This window comes from Amborella trichopoda, chromosome 13, assembly GCF_054954075.1.
Source record: "Amborella trichopoda isolate Santa Cruz 75 chromosome 13, AtrichopodaSantaCruz75HAP2 v2.0, whole genome shotgun sequence".
NCBI lineage: Eukaryota > Viridiplantae > Streptophyta > Magnoliopsida > Amborellales > Amborellaceae > Amborella > Amborella trichopoda.
Genome location: NC_142348.1, coordinates 6523454 through 6547620, shown reverse-complemented (window position 1 = coordinate 6547620; position 24167 = coordinate 6523454). Strand labels below are relative to the sequence as shown.

General features: G+C 40.4%; 1 protein-coding gene across 2 annotated transcripts; it reads right to left on the bottom strand.

Annotated features, from left to right (window-relative positions):
- Positions 1-10127: 10127 nt before the first annotated feature.
- On the bottom strand, positions 10128-24167 carry FAB1B (phosphatidylinositol-4-phosphate 5-kinase family protein). Of its 2 annotated transcripts, XM_006828568.4 has the most exons (11): positions 21994-24167; positions 20024-20860; positions 19518-19671; positions 18959-19303; positions 16881-17771; positions 16167-16498; positions 15865-15988; positions 15598-15768; positions 13393-14964; positions 11442-11708; positions 10128-10887 (listed from the first exon to the last, which is right to left on the bottom strand). In XM_006828568.4, exons 1-11 carry the CDS (start codon positions 22608-22610, stop codon positions 10564-10566), a joined length of 5634 nt encoding a protein of 1877 aa, XP_006828631.1. In that variant the 5' UTR covers positions 22611-24167; the 3' UTR covers positions 10128-10563. The 2 variants fall into 2 exon arrangements, with proteins under 2 accessions (XP_006828631.1, XP_020532117.1); XM_020676458.2 differs by lacking the exon at positions 11442-11708.

The window sequence follows — 24167 nt, the reverse complement described above, 5'->3', positions numbered from 1 at the left end:
CCTCAATTCAGATATCCAATGTATGAATTGGGTTTTTCTTATTTATGAAATTACCATTTTGGACAGGTAGAACCCAATCTTTTGTACGTGACCTCGAGCCGGCCGTTTTCCAAAACATAAAAAAAGATGGTTTTAACGTCCAAGAACTCGACATGTTTGATTTTTGAAACAAGTGGCATACAGCCTTAAATATAAATAGGATGACGTTTCTATAAGGCTTAGGCTTTATGAAAACAAAATAAAACCTCACTTTAAATTCTCGTATGGAAAAGTACTTTTGGCGACAAAAATATCTATGATGACTCTAAAATTAGTTTCAACACCGACAATAAAATTTGAAACTCAAAAAATAGTATATATCTTACGGATATGTGAACACTTATTTTACAGCAAAATGGACGGTCTGGATAATTTGCTATAGTAGACACTATTGTTAGAGCTTGAAATCCTCATTTGTTTTCACAACCATAATGTTCAAGTCGAAATGATCAATGTAAATTTTCTCCGATGCTTAACTTGTAATTTTCTATGAGTTATGATGTAAGGATTTATTTATTTTGATAGGGTTGCAGCCTTATCAAACCATTTTCCATATAAATATGCTACTACAAGTTTATTATGCTCCTCTAAGTGCACATTGTACACTTAGTCCCTCTATGTAGGTCTTTTATTCAAGAGAGTAAGTGTATAATATGCTCCTCTGAGTGCAGTGTATAATATGCTCCTCTGAGTGCATATTGTACACTTAGTCCCTCTATGTAGGTCTTTTATTCAAGAGAGTAAGTGCACAATGTGCTACGTGTATAGGAGTACGCTATAACAATGTGCTACTCCTATAGGAATACGCTATATTGTATGTTTTCTAGAAGGGATTCTTACAAAGAAACCACTTATGTTTTGTATATGGAGGTCACACATTCTTGTCCCTTAAATTTCAAAATAGACACAAAGTTTAAAAAAAAAAAAAAAAAAAAATTCGGACTTCGTAATTCAACTCAAACTATCCAATTTGATTCTAATGAGTGGGAATGATTGTGATCTCCATGTACAAAAGATAATTGGTCTCTCTATAACCAATCCTTTTCTGAAAATCGAAATGATAAGGATGCAAATTTATGAAACCATCCCTCTCAAAAGAAAGAGTAATTATATTGCAACCATGTGGGAGCAATAATATGCACTCAAACACTTTATAGAAAACCTACTTAGTAGGGTCAAGTGTACAATGTGCTCCTATGGAAGTAGGGTCTAGTTGTTTTCTGAAAATATGGTTTGAAACTTTGGAAGTCCGAGCAACATCCTCTTTTATTTTTTTGGATAGAATTGAATTCAGATATTAAATGTCTTTTATTTGTTTGGATAGAGTTGAATTCAGATATTAGATGTCTGACTTAGCTCACTTACAAAAAAATTAGGTGGGAACATCCAATATCTAAACCAAAAGGCAGCAATGGATCTCTCCACTTAAGGCAAATTTTTGGGAAAAATCCATCAAATACCTTTTACAAAATCATTAAAAGGGTTAATACATATCAATTAACATGAGGAGTTACTTTTTTATTTTCATTTCACTCATGTATATCCTCAAAAATATCTTCAAAACATACACAAATTGCCTCTACACATACTTGGGAACCCTAAGCAAGTTGGGAAATTTTAGTAATTTGACTCATCCAAGAGGCCCCAACTAAATGATGAGAGCACCCCTTCTCCTTTTTTGAGTAAGTGCGAGTTTCATTAAGATAATGAAAGAAAGTACAAACAAGTAAAATAAAAAAATAGAAAAAAAGGATAAAAGGGATAAAAAAAAAAAAACAACAGCAGCATCAAGATCAAGAGGTCGCCAATTTCGCTAAGGAATCAACATCAGAATTAAAACATCTGACAACATGGGTTAATTGAGCTTGAAAATCTCTCAAAATGAGCAGGATTTCATCCATGAGTCCACTAAAGCGCCACGTGGTGGAATCTGGGTTGAGGCACTAGTTTATCACATTAATCGAATCACCTTCAATAAGCACACTGAGGTTAGAACGATCAAGATGTAAGATTCTCATCTTTAAGGCCCATAGTTCAGCTTCATTGATTTCACAAGAATGAAGTCGACCTGGGATAGTCCAAATTGTGGTACCAAATGCCCCTGCAGCCATAATTCAAACCCCTGACACTGCCATCAAAGTTAAGCTTAACCCAACCCTTAGAGGGAGGCTTCCATATGAATCTTAAAGACCTAGGATAAGATTTGAATATCATAAGATTCTTGAAATGAGCAAAGAAGAACTCCTTGGGGATGACATTAACAGGCAAGAAAGAGTAAGCCCAAGACATAATGGATCGATGTATGGCCAAGAGGAAGCTGGGGAGGTCATGGCTCTTCAAAGGTCCTCAGGTTTTATTCCTTCCACAGGTTCCATAAAACTGCTGCAGTAGAGATTCTCCATAATTTGATGCCCAAGGACTAGAAAGGAGGAGCCCAATGCTGCTGGAGAAAAGCTGGAGGCCTTGGGGCAATCCAGTTGGGCAGTGAGGGTCAGCCAATCCCACACGGCCTCCACAAAAGGGCAGTGGATAAAGAGGTGGTTAATGGTTTCTTCCTTCGATGTGCATAGGATATAGACATTAGTGAGGATCATTCCCCTTCCTCTACCGTCAATGGTAAGGAGTCTCCTGAGGGCAAGGAGAGGCACATTGCAATTCCAAAATTAGCAATCTAAGAATAGTCCTCAGCATATCGATCTCTACTAATAACATTGTAGAGAGAGCACATCGAGAAGGCTCCACGACGTTCCAGACTCCAAATAATCTTATCTGCCTTGTGGGGGTGATAGCAGAAGTCATACGATCTAGCAAGTCAAAATTGATATTGGCCTGTCACAATCCCATCCACCCTTCTGATGTTGAAGCAAACATTCCACATCGTTTACTCCCTTGAGAAGGAAACCATATTAACAACTAGCTCTTCCTTTTGGGTAGACCTGTTAAACAGGTCAAGGTATTGCAGTTTCAGAGGGTAGTCATCCAACCACTTGGCATGCCAAAAATAGGTATGACGACCATCGCCAAGCAGGATCCTTGAGAAGCCAAATAATATAGATCTCACAACTTGAATCCCTTTCCATACAGGAGAAAGACAATCCGACTTGATATACTTCTTGGCAATGAATTCGTTGGGATCTATCCCATACTTCCCAAAAATAACCCTCACCCAGAGTTGATCTTTGTTAGTTGCTAATCTCCACCACCATTTCGTCAATAAAGACTTATTGACTGCCCTTAAGTTGTGGATGCTTAGACCCCTATCTCTCTTGGGGAGGTAGACATACGTCCATTTAACAAGATGAAATTTCTTTTTATGATGGGACCCACTCCAAAGAAAATTCTATATTAAAGTTTTAATCTTATGGATCAATGATGCAGAAGCCAAAAACAAAGACAAATAATAAATTAGTTGGTTAGAGAGAGTTGCTTTGATGAGGTTTGACCTACCTGCAAATGATAGGAACCTCGCTTTCCAGGCGTCAAGCTTGGTTTGAGCTTATTGAATAAGAGGGTCCCATAGGGACCTTGGAGAAGAACCATTAACAAGAGGCATGCCTAAGTACTTTATTGGGAAGGATTCCACATCGCAATCCAACCACGAAGCCCAGTCCGACAATTCTATCGAGAAGCAGTTAATGCCAATGATTTTGGATTTTACCCATATTGATCATGGCTCCAAAGTTCATGGAGCTTTAAAAACAGCAAGATCTTATGGATGTTGTCCTCATTGTCTTTAAGCATAATCAAGGTGTCATCAGCATACTACAGATGACTGAGAGTAATTCATTTAGGTCAGGCATGAAGCCTGGACAATACCACTATCAACTACCCCTTCAAGCATTTTGCTAAAGGCCTCTGCCACCAACATAAAGAGAAAAAGGGAAAAGGGATCTCCTTGACGAAGGCCTCTGGAAGCTTGAAAATAGCCATGGGCTTTGCCATTGATGAGGACAAAGAAGTGGGTCGAAGAGAGGCAACCAGAGATCCATTTGCGCCAAGTAAGGCCAAAACCCATCAATTGTATTATATTGTCGAGAAAGTCTCACTCCATGCGATCGTAACATTTTTCAAAATCAAGCTTAAGAAGCGCGCCTGTAAAACCCATAGACTGGGTAGAGTGGATAGTCTCTTGGGTCAGAAGAATACCATCCATGATATACTTATCCTTGATAAAGGCCATTTGAGGGCCTTCAATGACCTCATTTAGAACTTTGCGAAGTCGGTTAGCTAAGACCTTAACAAGAATTTTGTACAGGCTGTCAGCAAGCTGATAGGCCTAATATTCTGAAGAGACTGAATGGAGGTCTTCTTGGGGGATGAGGGAGATGAAGGTGGAGTTAATGGCATTATTCACAAAGTCATCCTGAAAGAAATAATGGATCCAAGCTATTACATCCGTCTTGACTACTTCCCAGAATTCTTGAACGAAGGCAAGGGGGAAACCGTACGGGTCAGGAACTTTGTCCCTAGGCAAATCGAAGACAGCTTTCCTAAATTCATCAGTAGAATAACCATGTTCAAGACTCTCAACAAAGGAAGTAGAGAGAGTTTTGAAATGAACATTCTAAATATCAAAAGACATGCAGCTTTCCGAAGAGAAAGCGGCATAGAAGTGATTGACAATGGCATTTTCAACATGCTTAGGGCTCTCCATGTCAATCCCGGGATAGATAAACCACTAATATAGTTAGATCAATGCTTGCAATTGGCCATGGAGTGAAAGTACTTGGTGTTTAAATCACCTTGTTTAACCCATCTGGATCTAGAGCTTTGGAACCAGAAAATTTCTTCCATATGAAGAAGGTTTTCCAAGTCCCTTTTTTCATTTCCCTGTCACGGCACTGGTCCTAGCTCAGTCTCGCAGCAGACTGTTCTACAGTATTGAGGGACAAGATCTCCCTTTCAAACGGGCTAATCTTGTCAGCAATATTACCGTAGTAGCTTCTCCTTTAATTTTGAGCCACTTAAGTTTCATAAATAGAACAAACCCAGGCTAGCTAGTTACCCGAATGGACTCCCACGAATTTTAACCACATCAAAGAAAGTTTTATCCTCCAGCCACATTAATTAGAAGCGGAAGGGGGATGGTCCAAAGACCAAAGCATAAGTATCCAAAAGAATTGGGACATGATCCGAGGCAAGGTGAGGGGCCGCCTTAACCAGGGATTTCGGGAAATGAGAGTCTAATATTTTTGTGACAAGGAAGAGGTCCAATTTAGACATCTTCAGGTCAGACAAAGAGTTGTTGGACCAAGTGAACTTGGTGCCGACAATATCATAATCAAACAGACCATGGGAAGTAACAAAAGAATCAAGCGAGCATCTGAGAGTTGAGAGCAGACCGAGTAGAGATTTCGTGTGCGCTCTAACTATATTAAAGTCACCGGCACCACACCACGAGGTCCCACACGAAGTGAAAATACTCGATAAGGAGTTTAAAAACTCAACTTTTTTCCCAATGACATAAGGGTCATAAACATTAGATGCACATAAAGCAAAGCCATCAACATCTGTAAAAGATACAGCAATGTGACGAAAAATTAAACAAACAAAAATCCCCATTAATACAGAGGGGTCTCAGATAGTTAAAAGGCCTCCGTAGAGGCTGTTAGAAGAGAAGCAAAAGTCCACAGGGCGAGAGCCCCAAAAAGATCTAAGCAAAGGTAAATTAAAAGATGTGAGATTGGTTTCCTGCAAAACCAAAATGTTACGTCTACATCTACGAAGAAGCAGACGTAGTACCTTCCTCCTTCTAGCACTTCCAAGCCCACACACAATCCAAGAGAGCACGATCATTGAGGACGGAAGCCTCTCCCCCTCCTCGTGGCACCCGTAGCACCAAAAGTAAGGGTATTAAACATCAAGCCCGCATCAAGCTCAGCAGCCTCTTGCTGAAGACGGATTCTCCTCCTATTTGGGTGGGGAGTCGGGATATCCTCTGGGACGATGGTTTCCTCCAAGAGCCTGATCTCCCCTTTAAACTTGACTTTCATTCCCTCTAGGAGTTCAACAGCGTGGATCCTAGTCATTCCTCTCTTGCGATCTTTGATTGACCAATTCGCAACATCTTTAGGCAAGTCCTCCTCAGAGGATGCAAGCAGCAGAGAGGGGACATCAGGGATCAAGGAAAGCAGCCAAGATGAGGGCCGACTCCCTTTGTTAATGAGTGGCCCTCATCAAGGGAAGTTTAAAGGTCAACCTACCCCAAGCCCTGAAATAATCTCAAGTAGAGAGCGTCATGGCCGAAGCATTTTCAGGGGCATCAACGGGGTTAGAGAGAACAACGTCTCGTTCTTCTACAATGTCTATGATGGTCATAAGAGGGTCCATTAGAGCAGCAAAGGCAAAAAGGATAGATGTTCTAAGGAAGAGAAGAGAGAAAAGAGAGCGCACAGAAGAAGCAAGGGGCAAAACTTGAAGAGAGAGAAAACAGGGGAAGGAGGATGAAGCAGGATGGGGCAGAGACTTGCTCAAAACCGAGGGTTGAGGAATTGAATCTGCCTTTTCGAGACAGCACGTCTTTTCCCCAGGCGACCCAACCGCGCTCAGGTTCTCAAGAGATGAGACTCGGCGCAAGGCATCGGGAGAATGCAGCCATCCAATGGGATTTGGATCCAAGTCGATCAGCCAAGATGTCTCTTCAGAATGATCATGTGTCATATACTAAGCTTAGAAGACGAAGAGGCTGGGGACCCACAATCGATATCGTGTGTCCGTTGAACCGCGGGGCAATCAAAAGGAACCTCAAGATGAGAAACTTCAACCGTCGGAACTTCCCCGAGTGGCGGTGCCTTTTCAGAGACAATACCCAAGAGGCAGGAGAAAAACTCGACAGTGGTTGGATTTTCGAGGAATCCATGAGTTTCGTTTTTTATGACTTGCCAACTGCAAAAGAGGAGCACAGGAATAATGACTTATTAAGCATGGGCCGTAGTGGTCCATGACCTTTTCCGCTCCTAGAAGAATTTGAATTTGAACTGCACAATAAATGCGTGTGCACCAGCCGACTTCACAGGGGCAAAAGCCAACCATTTTCCTTCTCCATTCTTTACGGTAAGCTTCTTAGGAGGATTGTCAACTTTAGGAGCGACCCTCCTAACCGAAAGGGAGACCGGTGGAAGGCTAGAGCCAAAACAAACCTCTTTCCAAACAGGAGAGGTGGTGGAATAGCCAGAACCACCCTGGCCATGGGCATTTCTAGAGGAGGTGGCATCAACATGAGCTCTAGAGGCCCTAGAAGAGCCATCGGGACCACTAACTTTATGGTGCGCACAAGACCTGTTATGCACCCTGTCCGAATGAGGAGAAGGTCTAGGGAAAGAGTTTGAGGAAGAGTAGAAGAGCGCCAGCCAAACTTTCCCATAGAAGCAAAAAGGAGACAAGGCTCAAGACAGAAAGAAAACAAGAGGAGGAAGAAAAGGTTCAAAGCAGAGAAAGGATCAAGAAACATAGCAAAAGGGCGGTTGGTGGGTGGAGAGGAAGGTAGAGGGGAGAGTTGCAGAGCCATTGCCCGTGCTAGGGAAGCATTTATCCTGGTAGTGGAAAGCCTTGTGCTGGAATCCCCATGAGCTAGCTAGCTAGTTAGTTGCAGTGAGATCATCCACGGAACCGGTCTCCATGTCAACCATACCAATCCCCATCAGAGCAGATCGAATTATTTATATATCATTGCTTGTCCAGACTTCCCAATCCGTCAATGTTAACAATTTTGGTCATTTTTAACGAAACCTTTCTATGGAGAAACTTGAGTAAAATAAAAATTTCAAAATACACCCTTTACAGTCAATTGTGAGCATTTGATCCCTGAATAATTTTGGAAGGAGTTTTGACATTATGAGATTTTTTCACGGGTTTCCCTTCTTAAAAAGGAAAATAAAATGCACGTCGACTGCAAAATAACATTGTATATTGTATTTTGTTCCATACAGTTGATTAACATCACCCCATTCATCATATTTCAGCCGCGGATGGCGTGGGTGATGTCATCCAACTGCACAAATGACAAATAGTTGTGTTTGGAGCACAAATGCAACTAGGGGGGACAACGGGTAATGGGTCACATCCGGCTTGACCCGAATAGATTTGGGTCTAAGTCCAAAACTTGGACCCAACCCGTCCGGTCCAAAAATTAAACCCATACCCGTACCTGTCGGGTTTTGAGTCTACCCCGTCAGATCTCGGATCCATTATCACCCTCACTATGAGCTTTTTTTCTTTTCTTTTTTTCTTTTTTTCTTTTTTTTATCATCATATACCCGCATTATTGACAACAAGGTCACAATCACCTGCAATTAGATTTCAAGCTGTGTGATTTGTCGTTTAATAGCTAAAGATGACTACTAGTTCTAATTATATGCGATCCTTAATACACCCAAATGAATAAGGCTTAAGTAAAGTAATTTATCTCTAACGGTTTACGCGTACATATCGGGTCCAGCTGGACCTGGACCCAAACCAATATAGTGTTCGCATCCAAGTTTTGGACCCAGACCCGACCCGCCGGGTCCAAATGCAAGACCCATACCCGGCAGGTCCTAGGTCGGGTCCGGGCCCATTGCCACCCCTAAATGCAACATTCAATTTTTATTTTATGTTTTGTTACATAAATAAACCATCATTATTTTAGAAAAGATTTCAAGCAATGTTTGATTATCATTGAAAACTCAGACCGTCCATCCATGACATCTGGCAATTAGGGCCACGTCAAACAACCGTAGGAACTTAAGTACTAACATTATATATACAAAGCCATGATGCATTAGTTTTGAATGGGGAAAACATTGCAATCTTCCCCCCTCTCTTTTTTTTTTTTTGGATAGATACATGAAGGGATCATTCTTCTTCAAAAAAGGATTCCATCTCAGAATTGAGACTATCTAATACCAATTTGAACATGCATTGCGATTCGAATCAGCATTCTGTTACTCAAATATTGCAAAACACATGGAGAGAGCACCCGAAGGGGGGTAGAAGGAAGTCATATCTTCGAGGGTTAACCTTCAAACGAGTTTCACGTCTCACCTTTTCCCGGCCTTTCAAGAGATATCTGCTGCACTTTTCACAAGGTCTCTAGTGAACGCCTTTCTGCTCCGTGCAGAACACAAGCCCGAGTCTAAGTCCGAGTCCAATTGGGGAAATGAATACACTCTCTCTCTCTGGGGAGGGAGGAGGGTGCGTGTGATGAACCCTATCGGACCCACAATGGCATTTGCTTTAGAGGGACCCCTCAAGTCAGTTTAAAGGAACAAGTTTTGGGGACATTATTTCATGTGAAAGTTCTCACCAGGAGAAAGGTCTCCATTTCCCAAGTTTGTCTCATAGGAAAGAGATGATAGTTCCAGACATGCTCCACCAGTGTAAATAATGGAAAAATGCTGTCATCCCTATTTTTGGTACGAAAGTGCTTTCCAGGGGAATGAAGCTTTGCATACGGAAAGTTCTCTCCCTAGGTAACTCTCCAATGAAACAAACACAGAGAGTAGCAAATTCCGAATTCATGGATTTCATCTCGATCACATATAACAAATTCCAAATTCATGGATTTCATCTCGATCACATATAATATCTCTAGAAGAAATACAAGAGAATAGAAAAGAAGTATAAGCAAATACAAGGATTAGACAAAGTTGGTGACCATCGACGATGGTTAGTTGACTCCACCCATCGCCAAGAATCAGCCTTGCAGTTGAACTCTCTATGGCAGTGACAAAGATTAGCGGAAAGGCCAGACAGAAGTTCTCTAATCTCCACAAAGATTGAAGTCAACTTCCAATGAACTCTAGCCTCTCCCTTACACCAGGTAATGACATTTAAGGTTTCACCTTCAATAATCTTATGGCCCTCCATCTTGACCGCATATAGGCGTATACATGAAGAGGAAATCTGATTATAGTTCACTAATTTGAATGTAATTAGTTTTAGGCTAAATTATCACTACCTGTTGTGAGCTTGTATTACTGTGCTACTTATCAATGAAGCATTCCAAAAGGAAAATGCACACGAAAACACCGACAAATACATAAACAGAAGAGTATCCAAAATGTGAGGGACAGAATCAAAAGCACAAATGTTTGTAAAGATTAAGGAGGTGATGCACCAAGGAAACCATTTCATCTCATTATGCCTCTTGTAAAAAGGATCACATACAAAGTCAAAATAAATGACATTTAGACAAAAGACGCCACATTCGAATATATTATACCCCAAAAATAACAGGAGAACAACAATACATGTATACATTGAAAATAATGACTTCCACATAGGGGGCTGTCTAGCTTCAAACCACGAACAGTACATGGAAAACTATTGTACAGAATCGTCACAAGAGCTCGTCTTGGCTCACCTTCGACGAGACAATTTCATGGCATTAGAAGGCCTTGTTATGCATCTTTAACAAATATGAACAAAAAAACTAACAACGACCATGAATATGACTGCCCCCCAATAAAAGGAACCAAAAAAAAAAGAATACACTATAGAGGGTAGATTTGAAGGAACTTACAGTTGAAATGTACAGAAGAAGCCTCATTCTAAAGAGAGAGAGGGGGGCCCATCCTCACAAAGATCAGAGTGAGAAGCACTGGGAATAATGGTGGGTGGGGACCACTGATCGGGAACCATCAAGAAGTAGGCAGACATGGCCTTTCTAAACCTTTTCTTGTATTGTTTTGGAGAGATTACAGTAGGGGACTCATTTTTAGGGCCCCCAAGAATACCAGAAGCTTTGACCCATGTCTCAAGGTGTTTATCCCATGTGTATTGCCTCATGAAATCGATGATCCCAAGGACCAGCTCATGCTTCTCCTGGTCCACCCCCACAAGCAGCGAGTAGTCCATAACATCGATTGACTGCAGCATAATGAAGAAAGATAAGTGATTCAGGACTTCACATAGAGCATCGCCATATATGTTGGCCATTAATGAATGATGACCTCAATTTCTGCCTAAATAAGCAGATATTAAGATACAAATGAAGGCAGGTTGGAAGCTACATCTTCTAGTGGCACCCTCTCCTTTTACTTTTAAATGAAAATTGGAAAACTGCAATTTCAGCCTTTTCTTCCTTTTTTTAAGGAAAACTTTTAAATGAAAATTGGAAAACTGTAATTTCTGCATTTTCTTCCTTTCCTAAGGAAGGAAATAGTACAAGGATAAGAACTGTGAACAGTATAATGATTAGCAGAACAAGGTCAAAAAGATTACCCCTTGAAAGAACTTGAAAACAGAAGCCCTTATGGCTTTCATAGCAGACAACACCTTATTTATCTAAGTTACTTCTTTCCCACTTTTCCTTAACAATTAAGTTCCCCTTGCAACATGTGCGTGCAAATCCTAACAGTTACATTGGAGGAAAGAATTCTCCTAAAATTCTCAAAAACTGCAAGCAAAACGCTTCAGATTACCGCAAGAAAAGCAGTATCGTTCCAGACAGCTCTCTCAAGCAGCCGTTTTGCCTTGTTCCCAACAAAGATAGGAGATGTAGGCATGGCTTCAATCAAGTTCTGATCCAACAGAACCTTATTGCTTCCGCTCGAATCTGGATTGTAACGAGACCTTGAAGATCCTTTCAGATCATAAAGCCTTGTTACATTTCTTCTAAACAAAAGGTTCTCCATAACCATTAGATCCATCCTTGATTCCTTTCCACCTTTAAGATGCTTTGTGGTCACCTATCCAGTAAGAAATGAGACAGAAGAAAGCCAAAAAGAAAAAAAGAAATGAGTTAAAAGAGAGAAAGCAAACGAATCGAATAACCATTTATGGCCATACAACAGCCAGACCCTTTGCATTTTCAAAGTAACCAATCAAAACGCTTTCGAATTTGGAAGTATAGTTGCAGCACAATTATAAGTTCACTTATTTTCAAACCCATTTAACATCCATCTTGCAAGCATATATGACTTCTGACATTCAGCATATATGGTATTATGTAGGCCTATGTTTAGTATACAATTTAGGCTACTGTGAGATATTGAGAATTTGAACATCTAATTATATCAGGGTCATCTCAGTTGATTGTCAAGTTATTCAAATTACATTCAGGGTCCCCAGTTGATATGAAGCTGTTAATTATAGCGGTCACTTTCTCCCCCCCCCCCCCCGTCCCCTCCCCTCCCCCTTTTGATGAAGACAATGGTTGCCAAATGGCCACTTTCACCATTTCTAAAACTTAATGACAAATTCCCAGAATGTGCACGCAGCAGAACAAGAACAATCTCCAGATCCTCTAGTCTACATATATCAGGACAGCTAGCCAAACTAGTCTACAGAGATCAAAATCAATAAGCATGGAGAGAAAAGAAGAAAATACAAGAAGCTCAGGATGCCCTAAAAATCAAACCCAATATCATAGAAGGAAAAAGGGTATAGCTAGATAACCAGATAGCAATCAAAGAGACAAAAACGAAGGAGAATGTATACAGAAATCCAGCTTATCCAAAACATAAAAAGTATGTTCAATGGTGTGGAAATCAGCATAATCCATTGAATGGATGGAGTAGAGGGAGTTGGTGTACCATAAGGGGTCTCACTCATCAATATATTGAACAATGATGATCTCAAAGGACTATCATTTCCTGTAATCCGTTAGATTACGGTATACTTTCCCAAAAGAGGATGCAATCCCAGATCCTTAACTGGTAAAACCCAAGTTTGCTACCCAAACTATTCTACTGAGGTCAAAACCAATAACCAATAAGAAAACGAAAGAAAATACAAGAAGCTAGGGAGGCCCTAGGCATCAAACCCAATATCAGAGAAGAAGAATGAGCCCAACTAGAATAACCAGATAAAAACCAAAGAGGTAAAGAAGAAAGGGAAAGTATACTACAATAAAAACCAAAGAGGTAAAGAAGAAAGGGAAAGTATACTACAATATATAGGAATTGAGCCTAGGATGTAGCGTTGCAAATCGTCAAGCGCTAACCAATTAAGCCTGGGCTCTTTTCCTTATTGGATGTAAAATTAGATGGCTGCATTTATTCTATTGACCGAGCTCAAACTTCAAAAGAAATTTTCTCAAACTATGACACACCCAAGCTATCAGATTTCACATCAGATTGTTATTGGTGATTGTGACCTCCTTGTATAAGAGATAATTGTGTGTGTGTGTGTGTGTGCGTGCATGCGTGCATGCGTGTGTGTATGTTACTAAAATACAATGGTGTGGAACATCATCATCCAATGAATGGAAGGTGATAGAGGGAGAGGAGTGCACCATAAGGGGGTTCCACTCCCTCCATCAACATCCATCAATATATTGAACAAAATGCTCATAAAGGATTATGGTGTTGCCTTTGATCTATAGGATTATAGTACAGTTTTCCAAAAGAAAATGCAATCCCACATCCTTACCTGATATATCCCAAGGATCTTTGCCAAGCACGTTGGACTCCCCGTACTCAAGGATTCCGAAAGATACTTAAAATACTCTGGTGCAAACTTAATGAATGATTCCAGCTCTGTCTTTGTGACTTGTTTGATGATAAACCTATCATCCAGGGTTTTTGCAAAGAACACATTGCTCTTTCCACCTTGGGCTCCCCATTTCTTACACCGACTTAAAGACCTTATAAAATCCAGTTCCGTTGGGCAACATTTCCTCCTTAATGCATCGAACCTCTTTGCGTAATAACACGTCACTGAGTATTTTACCTTCCCCAATGGACCCTCATCGGTGAAAGAAACCCTAACATGCAGAGCTTTGGTAAAAATAAGTGGGTCTAGAGATAGAGAGTTCCGGCTTCCTGAGATGATTGACACACCATCATCCAAAGACCCAAAACTTCTAAGTGAGTCAGAACTCACTGAGTCATCTATTGAAGACTGAAATGGGTGAGAAGATACATCTGAGAGAGATGAAGGAATTGAGTAATCACCTATTTCCTTACCCCTCTCTCTATCCTCTGAAATCTGAGAATGATAATCTTGTGAAACCAACGCAAAAGCTATCATACTCGTGGGCTCCTCATCATAAACTGGCACCACAGTGTCATTGATGCCAACTGGTAGAAGAAGCCTAGCCCCACCTTGATGCTCAAGCTCTCGGAAAGAGGAGACATAAGTGGGGTTATAGTCGCCTAGGGCATCATATCTGGGGGCCCCACCAGAGGAGCTCTTGCTGTATGCACGATAGAAGTTCAGGAATGGAGCTCCAAACCAGCTTGCAAAATCCTCACCATGGTCATTCCCCTTGACATGAACAATAGGTTGGGCAACCTCCTCAGGTTTAGCCTTCACAACTGAAGGTTCCAATATAGTAACAGGCGTATCCACAAGGGCTGGGTCTTTAGCAACTGGTCCACTCTCTATAGATGCTAAACTTTGTTGGGGGTGACCTTCACCTGTCCAAGCGGCATCCAAAGTGTCCGAAAGATTTGCCAATATTGGAAAATGCCCCTCTGAGAGGACCCTTCGAACCCCAATACCAGCTTCGGGGAAATTCAGTTCATCTGTGATATTAAGACTATTGGTAAGGCAAAATTGACTTTCTTTCTGATGTATCTTATCTGGGTTCAAATTGTTTTCTTGATGGTCTTCAATGTGTTTGGGGTCATCACCGAGCCCTAGAATGTCTTCTTCTGAATGCCAGCCCCCTTTAAGAGCTTCATCTGATTTTATGCCCAACCGTGGGGATTCAGAGCCAGTTAAGTTATCATTTTGCTTCGGCTCTGAAGTGTGTATAGACACAGTTTCAATTGAGTTGGTTGTTGCTTTGGGTTTCGTCGGGTTGTTTAGTTCTTCACGGGTTTTGTGATCTGAACTAGTAGCAGCCATGTTTTTTAACGAGAGGTCTAGGAAAAGCAACCGATGGTCCCATACATAGGACTGAAAGAGCAATTGCCTTCTAAGTCGATTCAACTCAAGGATATCAATAACCGGTTGCCCTTTGTTAAATTCCTTGGAAATTGCTTTTTGTAGTGATTCCTGCTCCAAAAGAGAAGCAGCCAGAGTTCAGGAAACCCAATTTATCTTAAAATTGGATTCAGTTAAATTTTGAGAACTAAATTTGAATAGGAAAAAGTTTATATAAGGTTGTTGCAGTAATCTACACCTTTCATTTGAACGGTATAGATTTGACATATTTTAAAAGATTTGCCACTTTTTGACATTGTCTTATGATAAGTTTCAGATCTACAGTCCAACTAAAATAGATGGTGAACAATATGGCAACCTTACTTCAACAAGTAAGGTCGCAACCTTATTAAACCGCACCCATTTTAATATATTATCTTCAAAAGACCAAGATTGGGGTGATTTTGGAATCACTTGTAAAAATTGGTCATTTCTAATTTTCTTTTCTAAGGATATGACCATTTTTGAGATTGATCTGTTTTCTTTTTTGGCCTTCGTTAACAAAGTTATATAGGGACCAATTCTCAGTACAGTTTGAGCTAAAATGAAAAATTCTGAACTTTTGTATGAACTATCACAAAGTGGTACTTCTTTTTTTCTTGTTCTTTTTTTTGTGTGAGAGAGTGTGTACGCGCAGGCGTGTGTGTGTCAGAGAGAGAGAGACACAGAGAGACAGAGTGTGTGTGTGTGTGTGTGTGTGTGCACCTCAAATTCTGCCTTCTCTTTCTGCAGCATCCCTTCGAGTTCTGCAATTCGACGCCTTGATTCAGGAGCTTTAGCATTGGAGTAAAGTGGTCTGGAGCTTGTAGTTTTTTCTCCAATTTGGCGCAAAGAGTCAAACACTTCGGCGAAAAAAAGCTCTGCCCTGTCAGTTACCTGTTCCGTGTTGTCTTTGAAAGGTTAACCTTTATATAAGACGAGATTCCTAGAAAGTTTCAAAGTCATGATTTCCTCAAAGAGCAAAGATCTAACCTCAGCCGCTTCTTTCTTGATCCACTCCTGATGTTGGTAGTCAAAATCCAGTTTGGAAGGTGGCAAATATACATTATGGACGTCAATTGATGCATACCGAAAGCAAGCAACCATTCTTCCAAACCTGTTCAAATATAATTACATGAACTAAAGTGACAAAAACTATGCTTCTAAGAACCTCAGACACTCATGCCATTCAAAAAAATGCACACAATCTAATGCACACACATGGAGGGAGAGACACAGAGAGAGAGAGAGCGAGAGAGAGAGAGAGAGAGAGAGAGAGAGAGAGAGGTGCATACCCATAAAACCTAAGACAGTCTCTATGTAGGGAATGTCCACAGCTAGCCACCCTGCTTGCAGCTGCATGATTTGAAAAGCTGAGCTCCAAGAACTTGCCGAAAGACAAACCCCACGCAGCATCAGACATCACCACTCTCCTTGTGGCTGGAGGGAATCCGTTGGTTCTAGGACACTTCAGGCACCGATGCCACATCCAAATCTTGCCTTCTTTCTCTCCTGGTAAAGGAAACTCAGGTAGCTTCTTAACAGAGATCGTTAGGCTACCTTGACGATGAGTATAACAATGCACATGAGCTTCAGTTGGAGCATCACAGGAGGGACAACGATAGTCCTTACATGAAAAGGCAACAAAATTTATCAGCCTCGCATGGTGTGTGATCTTTAGTAACAACCATTGTCTAAAAACCAAACCAATGTTCAACTCAGAAGGTGGACGGAAATTGCAATAAAGAAAAAGGGGGAAAAAAACAATAAGGGTTGCTTGGTCCCTCCCTCCCAACCTCCCTCCCTCACAAACACACCCCTGTTTAGTGTATCTACCTAAAGGGGTGCTCATCTATTTCCACCCTAGACCAAAAAAAGAGTAAGAGCTGCAAATCTATTTCCACCCTATACCAAAAAAGAGTAAGAGATTTCACATCAAATCAGACCTCTCTCTCTCTCTCTCTCTCTCTCTCTCTCTCTCTCTCATGACAATGAAATGTGTAACACACCTGGTCAAACAGGTCATCACGCAAGAACCGACCCACAGGCTTGTCAAAACTGCCATAATACTTGATGCGAAAAAGATGGGCACGTTCACACACAGTCCCTTTCCACACACACCTTGTTGAGAGAGAAACCAGAATGCTCTGATGGTCCGAAGGCGAAGGGGGAAACTCTTCTTTCGATGACCCATGTTCATTAGGAAAACTATTCCTCTGATGCAAGGATCCCATCTTATTTCCTTCCAATTGCATCTCATTTGACCTAATCGACCCATCTAAAGCCTCAAAATCCTTGTGCCCATTGGAAAGAACAGGGTGATTTGTGCTAGGAAGGCTTTCATGATCAGAAGGTTCTTCAAAGTCCAGGTTAGCCTTTTCCCCATATGGGTCATAATGGGAAAGGTTATCATTCATGCAGGAAACCAATTGACCCGACACAGATGAGGAAGAGAACCGACTCTTCGGGACTGGTTGTGAAAGATGTTGGGTCTGAAAATTTTCTGTAGGGAAGTGCTTCTGAGGCATATTTGAGTAAGAATGATTATTGAAGTTATGAATAGGCCCATTAAAGGAGGCATCAAACCCATTTTTTGGATAAGGAGAAAACTTCGAAGATTGATCAATACAAGGGCTCCTCCTTGTTTCATGATCTGATTGTGGCGTTCCTGGCCCAGGAAGCATAAAACCAGGTACTGTAGAGATCGATCTGTCTACATTGGTGGGCTTATCTGGCAAGGCAACAGTTATTGGGGACTTGAGGGGGAGCTCAGGAAGGGAGGCGCCCTCATCTGCAAGGAAAGAAGTCTCAAGGGCTAAGTGGTATGCAGCAAAGATTCCATACTGAACAACATGTTTGATTTTCTTCAATTCATCACCATTAGCACCCTTGAGCAGAACCTGAAAGGACCAGTACGATGGTACATAAGTGACATTTTGTTTTTCTTTCTCGTTAATTGATTATAGCTACATTGCAACTGCATTTAAATGCATGAGTTCACTGTTTTCAACAAAATGGATATGCTAATATATTATTTTGGTCAAGGGAGTCACCTGTTCATAAGGCACAATTTTTTCGATTTCTTCTGAAATCAAAGGCTTTTAGTGATTGATTTTGAGGACTTTTGGAGACCCAGTAAGATAAGGTTTGGGCCGTCATCATTTTGATTTTGATATTTATAGAGCATTATCATATTTGAACAAGGGTTTTGATTTTTTTTTTCACTATAACGTATTATGTTGTGAATCATTTGTTTTTTTTTTTTTTTTTTACTTATTTTTCCTTTTATGATATATTTACATGTTTGTAGTTGAAATATTGAATTGTTTTGCGAATAATTGATTTTGTCCTCATTTGAATGATGAAATTAGGCCTATATCGAATTCTTTTATAAATAATTGATTCCTTTTTTATACAATGTGTCATGTTTTGATATCCTATTATTTTTGTTTTGTTTTATTTGATAAATTAATAATTAGGTTATATACTTATATCTTAATTCTTATAGGTAAGTTACATATGATTATTTTTTTAGATTGATATCATATACTCATCATTTCATATTATGTATTTTTGTTTCATTTTTTGTTTTTTTTAGTACAATATTATGTTTCCTCTTTTTCATGAAGAGTTTGGGGCTCTAAAAGTGCCCTATAAACTCCCCAAGGCATAAAACCCTGCCCTAAGTACTCCTTTGTCCTTTTTGTTTGGGGAAAGGGGGGGGTCCATGTTCCTAGGCGGGTGCCTAGGCAGCCAGACCCCAAAAAAGCCTATGCGCCCGCCTGTACTTTTTCTAAACATTGAATTGAGGCAATTAGAACATATATGCATGCAATACACATGTTCTCATTAATCACGAAACTTTTCGAGAAGTAAGTTTGAAACATGTTAATATGCGTAAATGGGAGGGATGAATTTAAGAACCATTTTCAAGGAACTGTATGCATTGAGCCTTTCCATCAGACAGAGATATATAATATAGATACATACACCCAACAAAAAATCAATAAGGAAAATCCAATATTCAGGTGGCAAAGATAATGCAAAATGTAAAGAGCAGAGGAGAAGGCTTCATAGAGAGACTCACAGTGCAACCCAAAGGCTTTGGGCAGCCTTCGAAAAACATCAAGGTCTTTAGCAATTTTTTCCCAGCCTGACCAGCACTGCCATGCTCTTCAATAAACTTGTCCACATGGAACACCTCACAGTGACCCAACTTCTGAGATGATAAATGATCAATAGAAGGGACAATCTGTGCACCAGTGCACCTGGCTATGCGCTCTTGGAGTGGCTTCTTAATGTTCAATACCAGTGATATATCTTTGGCCAACAAATATTCTTGGGCAAAGCGAGAAACTGATTTTTCGACTAAAAGAACATTAGGTTGATGAGCATCTATTTTTGCAACTGCCATCTTCAAATAATCCATTTCCTGGAGAAAAGAATGTAAACATGAGGAAACAAAGACAAGTGAGATCATCCCTCCCTCCCCTCTCCCCGTGCCTCCCCACATCCCCCCCCCCCTCCCTCTCTCCCTCATCTAACAATGAGGAAACAAAGGAAAGCGAGATCATCTCTCTCTCTCTCTCTCTCTCTCTCTCTCTCTCTCTCTCTCTCTCTCTCTCTCTCTCTCTCCACATCAATACCTGCTGTAACAATGTATCAACACTCGACAGCTGATTTGAAACTCGATGATACTCAAGAGCCCCACCAAGGAGTAAAAATCGGGGTTTCTCAAATCTTGCCGTCATGCGTCGGTGTGCAACATTCTTCTTACAGACCACTCCTTTGACCACCATGCTGTGAAAAAAAGCCTAAACTTTAACAAGAGGAGGTCTATTTGTAGCCAATAGCAAAATCTCTGGTGGTGAAGGTTAAGTAGGGTTAGCCACAAGAGCATACTATACAACTCCTTGGCTCATGACCAGTCAATGAAATGTTGGATGGTGATGGAGAGAGTTGACCCACCAGAAAAACGCATGACTCCAATGGTGGGTCCCACACTCCCACTTATGTCACAGTCCATCATTTCATGGGACATTGATAATGTTGATGAGCTCCTGTTTTCCACAATTTACTTGATATACTTTTTTCTTTCCTTCTTTTTTTTTTCTCTCTTCTTGCCTAAACTATCATAAAATAGTACACTTACCTCTCACTTCGAAGGCCACAAGCAATGCATTTGACCTTCACGTATCCACCTGGATCCATTCCCCCTCCCTTGCTTGTGTCTGGCTTAAGGAGTGTTGCAGCTTCCCATGACAAGGAAGTAATGATCTCCAACCAGCTCTCCTTGTCCCCTTCTTCCCCAATGGGCAGACTTTCTCCTTGTAAAAGCTGAGCCACCAAAGCCCTAAAATGCCCATCCACCACATTCTTCATAGCCTTCCTGTGCTCCTCACTTGAACGATCCTTATGTCTATATTCTCCACTCCCAAAACTGCCTGAGGAACGCAAATAACCCCACTCCCCTGAGTTACCTTCATCGTCGTCATCATCAAATAGCCCAACTTCTCTCTCATCTTCTTTGTCCTCTGGTTCAGGAGGAAGCCACAATAACCCATTATTCTCAAAATCCACAGGCTCTGAATCCTTGGTCTCCATTCCATATATGGAGGAAGCAGCATCACATTCATCTCCAGTATCATGCACCTCCCCCTCTTCCTTCTCAAGTGCAACAGGATTTTGTGAGTTTGCCCTAATGTTCCTAGGAGAACCTGAAGATTTATTATTGAAATTCTCTTTAGAACTCACATTGATGGTTTGGTCCTCTCCCAAAGGGTCTTCTTCTTGGAGCTCGGAAAAGATATAATCAGAGGGATGAAGTTTGCGTGATGCATGGTCTTGATCATTTTGATGAGTAAATGGGGCATATTCATGATCAATGTCAATGAATTCATCTTGGGCAAAATATTCACCAGCCTGATGAAAATGCCTCCTTTCAGAGTCCGAATGATTTTTAGCATATTCTTCTTCTTCTTCATCGCTCCTGACATGGCCAAAAAGACTTTCAAGAGAAAGAAAAAGGGAAGAAATTTGATTTTAAAAAATTCTCAAAAGCAAACCACACAGACATTAAAGTAACCCCCAAACTATATAACCAGGTAAGGGCGAATCACTGGAACTGATACAATAAAGGAGGCATCAAGGTCTTTAGCTAGAATTGGGATAAACATTCACGGATATACGAGATGCATATGGAAAATTGTTTCATGTGGGCTGGACCGCATGAAACAATATGCGATCCAGAGGTATAAAGCATCAATCTTAAAGATGGACGCAAATAGGTGGTCCATCTAAAAACAAATATAACTAATGGTCCAAATGTTTCTTAATGTAATTATTATTTCTAGTTTTCAATTTTATTTTATTTTTTCATATTCATGATCTCCATGTTAAAGATTATATATTCTCTCAAACTTAGGATCAACTTATATTTAAAAAATATATTTATTGCCAAACCCGCATTTCTACAATATGCGGGTTGGCCGCATAGAAACCGTGTCCTATATACATTCCTATATACATATATATAAGCAAAAAGGTGATCTGCTGGAAGGCATTTGATGTTGCGACTTTCAGGTCATGGGCTTGAACCCAACTCAAAAAAGCCAAAAGTCAACCAAAACATGCCATCTACAGTATTTGGCGAGGGAATTCTTGTTTTTCTTGTATCAAGACAGTAGAAGGCTAAAGATTCATGTTCTTCAAGTTTTTTCTTTTTTCTTCGCCTAAAATGAGATGGAGGGGTGGCAGAGTGAAATACAGCAACGACTTGGAAAGGAAACATGTCGGCGATTATTGAGGTACACAAAACTCTATCAAGGATGAGGCACTAAGGATCAGTGTTTAATTTATTCAGGTAAACAATTTGATCACACGTTAAATCAAACAACTTATTGCAGATTGAATTCTTAGATTTCTAGCTACTGTGTCTTTTCCACCAACAATTAATGAATTAAAAGATAAAATGCAAAAAACATTGTACTACAATTCTAAGGCAGATTGTTACAGTTAAACTCAATTAGGGTTTCAAAACTCATCAACCAATCGCAATTAAAAAGAAGAAAAGAAAGAAAGAAACTAATGAAGCAATGGTAGTATGGGAGAGGGAGAACATACCTGTTCATGCAAAACCCAAAATGATCAGGCATCGGGTCTCTAATTTCTTTGGCAGGGCTTGAATCTCTCCTCGGTGTCAGCATCTCGGGCAGCTTATCTGAACACTGTTCCGATCCAGCAGACATACTGAAACCAAGCCCAGAGCTATAATTGACACGTTGATAGGGCCCAGTTGAATAAGGTGTTGAACCAATACTGCTACTACTGTTACCACTACTAGACTTAGAACTCGCCAAACTAGTAGCTGATGGAGAAGGACTGAGAACTGGACTAGACAATCGGATCCCATTATCATAAGAAGCTACCTCTTGTTCCCATTGTTTATAACAATAGTTGCAAACTCTAAGTCTCTCCCTCTCTTCCCGGTTGATCCTCTGGTCATCGACTGATAAAGGGATTGAATTTGAGGTGCACTTTGCGCAAAAAACACGACCGCAAGTTCGACAATGGTGCCTTCTATTGAAGATTGTGAATTGAGAGTCACAATCGTAACAAACCCTGCAACTTCGATCGGGCATCCAAAAGTCTCGAGAAACATGTGGAGGCTCGGGTCTTCGAGGGATCCATGATCTCACTATGTCTACTATCTCCGAGAGCCTCTTGTCAGGGGATTCCATCGACCAGAAACCTTTCCAAACCCACTCATTCTGAACCTCTCATTTGCTAACCTGTGAATTATGGCTGATCCCCACTCCCCTTAATATAATTTCTAAAACCCAAAAGCCAAAAAGCTTGAGAGCCCAAAAGCTGAAAATTCGTCTACCCAAAACTCAAAAGCTGAAAATTTGTCTACCCAAAACTCAAAACCCAAAATGTGATCCTGAGAACTTGAAGCTTTTCATAATACAAGAACCCCAACTCTCCTTGATACAACTCCTCAATGACCAAACACAACCTTGATCCTATTCTCTCGAACCCTAGCCAAAGACCAGAAACCAAATTTCTCAATACAGAACCCAATAACCTTGATCAAAATATCTTTAATGTGATATCTTAAAGAGTCAATCAGAACAAATTCCAAACCCCACAATCATAACTTAAACCATAACCCACTTCCAGTAAACAAAAACCTGAAAGCAAGTGCTCAATCCAAGAACATCAAATAGCTGCTACCTTTCAGTCCCTGATGCCAGATCAGAAATGCTCAAATTGCATGACCCATACAATTGCACAGAGTAGAAATCCTTATTTGATTTTCTTATCTCAAAAAGTTACTCGAATAAATTAAATAGAAAGCCTGATTGGACAAATGCCAACTTTTTCCCCTATCAATAAAATCCCCTATGAACCTTCATTAATTTAGAGTAGGATCAATTTGAGAACCCAAAACCAAATTAGAGAACCTGAATATCCAAAATCCAGTCCGAACACCAAGTACACCAATAACCCCATCCCAATACCTGAAACCGTCTAACCCTAAACCTTAAAAACTCTGCCACCAACTTCAATTCACAGTGCTGCCTATCAATCTCCACGCTGAGAAAAAACCCAAAACCTTATCACAAAAAACCGATACAAACTCTAATACCCAAATGCCCAAAACACTAATTTTAATCTGCCTACTCAATTAAAGCGCCTGAAACTGCTGTGAGGATGGAATGAGACCTCTCTGAGAACCCACATGCGTTTTTCATCAATCACTCGCTGTGGGATCGAGTGATTCCCAAGAAACACAGCAGCAGAATACATAACGAACCCTTGACTCTTGAGAACAGTCGAAATCCAAAATTCAATAACTATCTGAATTGTTACAGGAAAATCCCCTCAGTATCCATGCTAAAACCACCGCTTTCCTTAACAGTTGAATGATTCCCTGATCATAGCCTGAAAAGGCCTCTATTTATCCTTAAAAAGCATGAAAAATACATAAATCCATGGGGTGATTTGAACCACAAGGATTATAATTTCATTTCTTCATTGCAGGTCAAAAACCCACACAAATAAATAGAACATACTTACAATATTCAGGGAAATCCATGAGAATGGACTATAATTCCATTTAATGAGGTCGAATTCAGTGAAAAAAGGGAATAAATAGGGATAATATAGAAGAAAAATTGCCCACAAAAATACCTGGATCTGTATGTTTCTTTAATATGTTTCTTTAACTGGTATTCTTCTTTCAAAGATGGGGAGAAGGAATTTAAGATAAAGAGTTTATATATTATTTTATT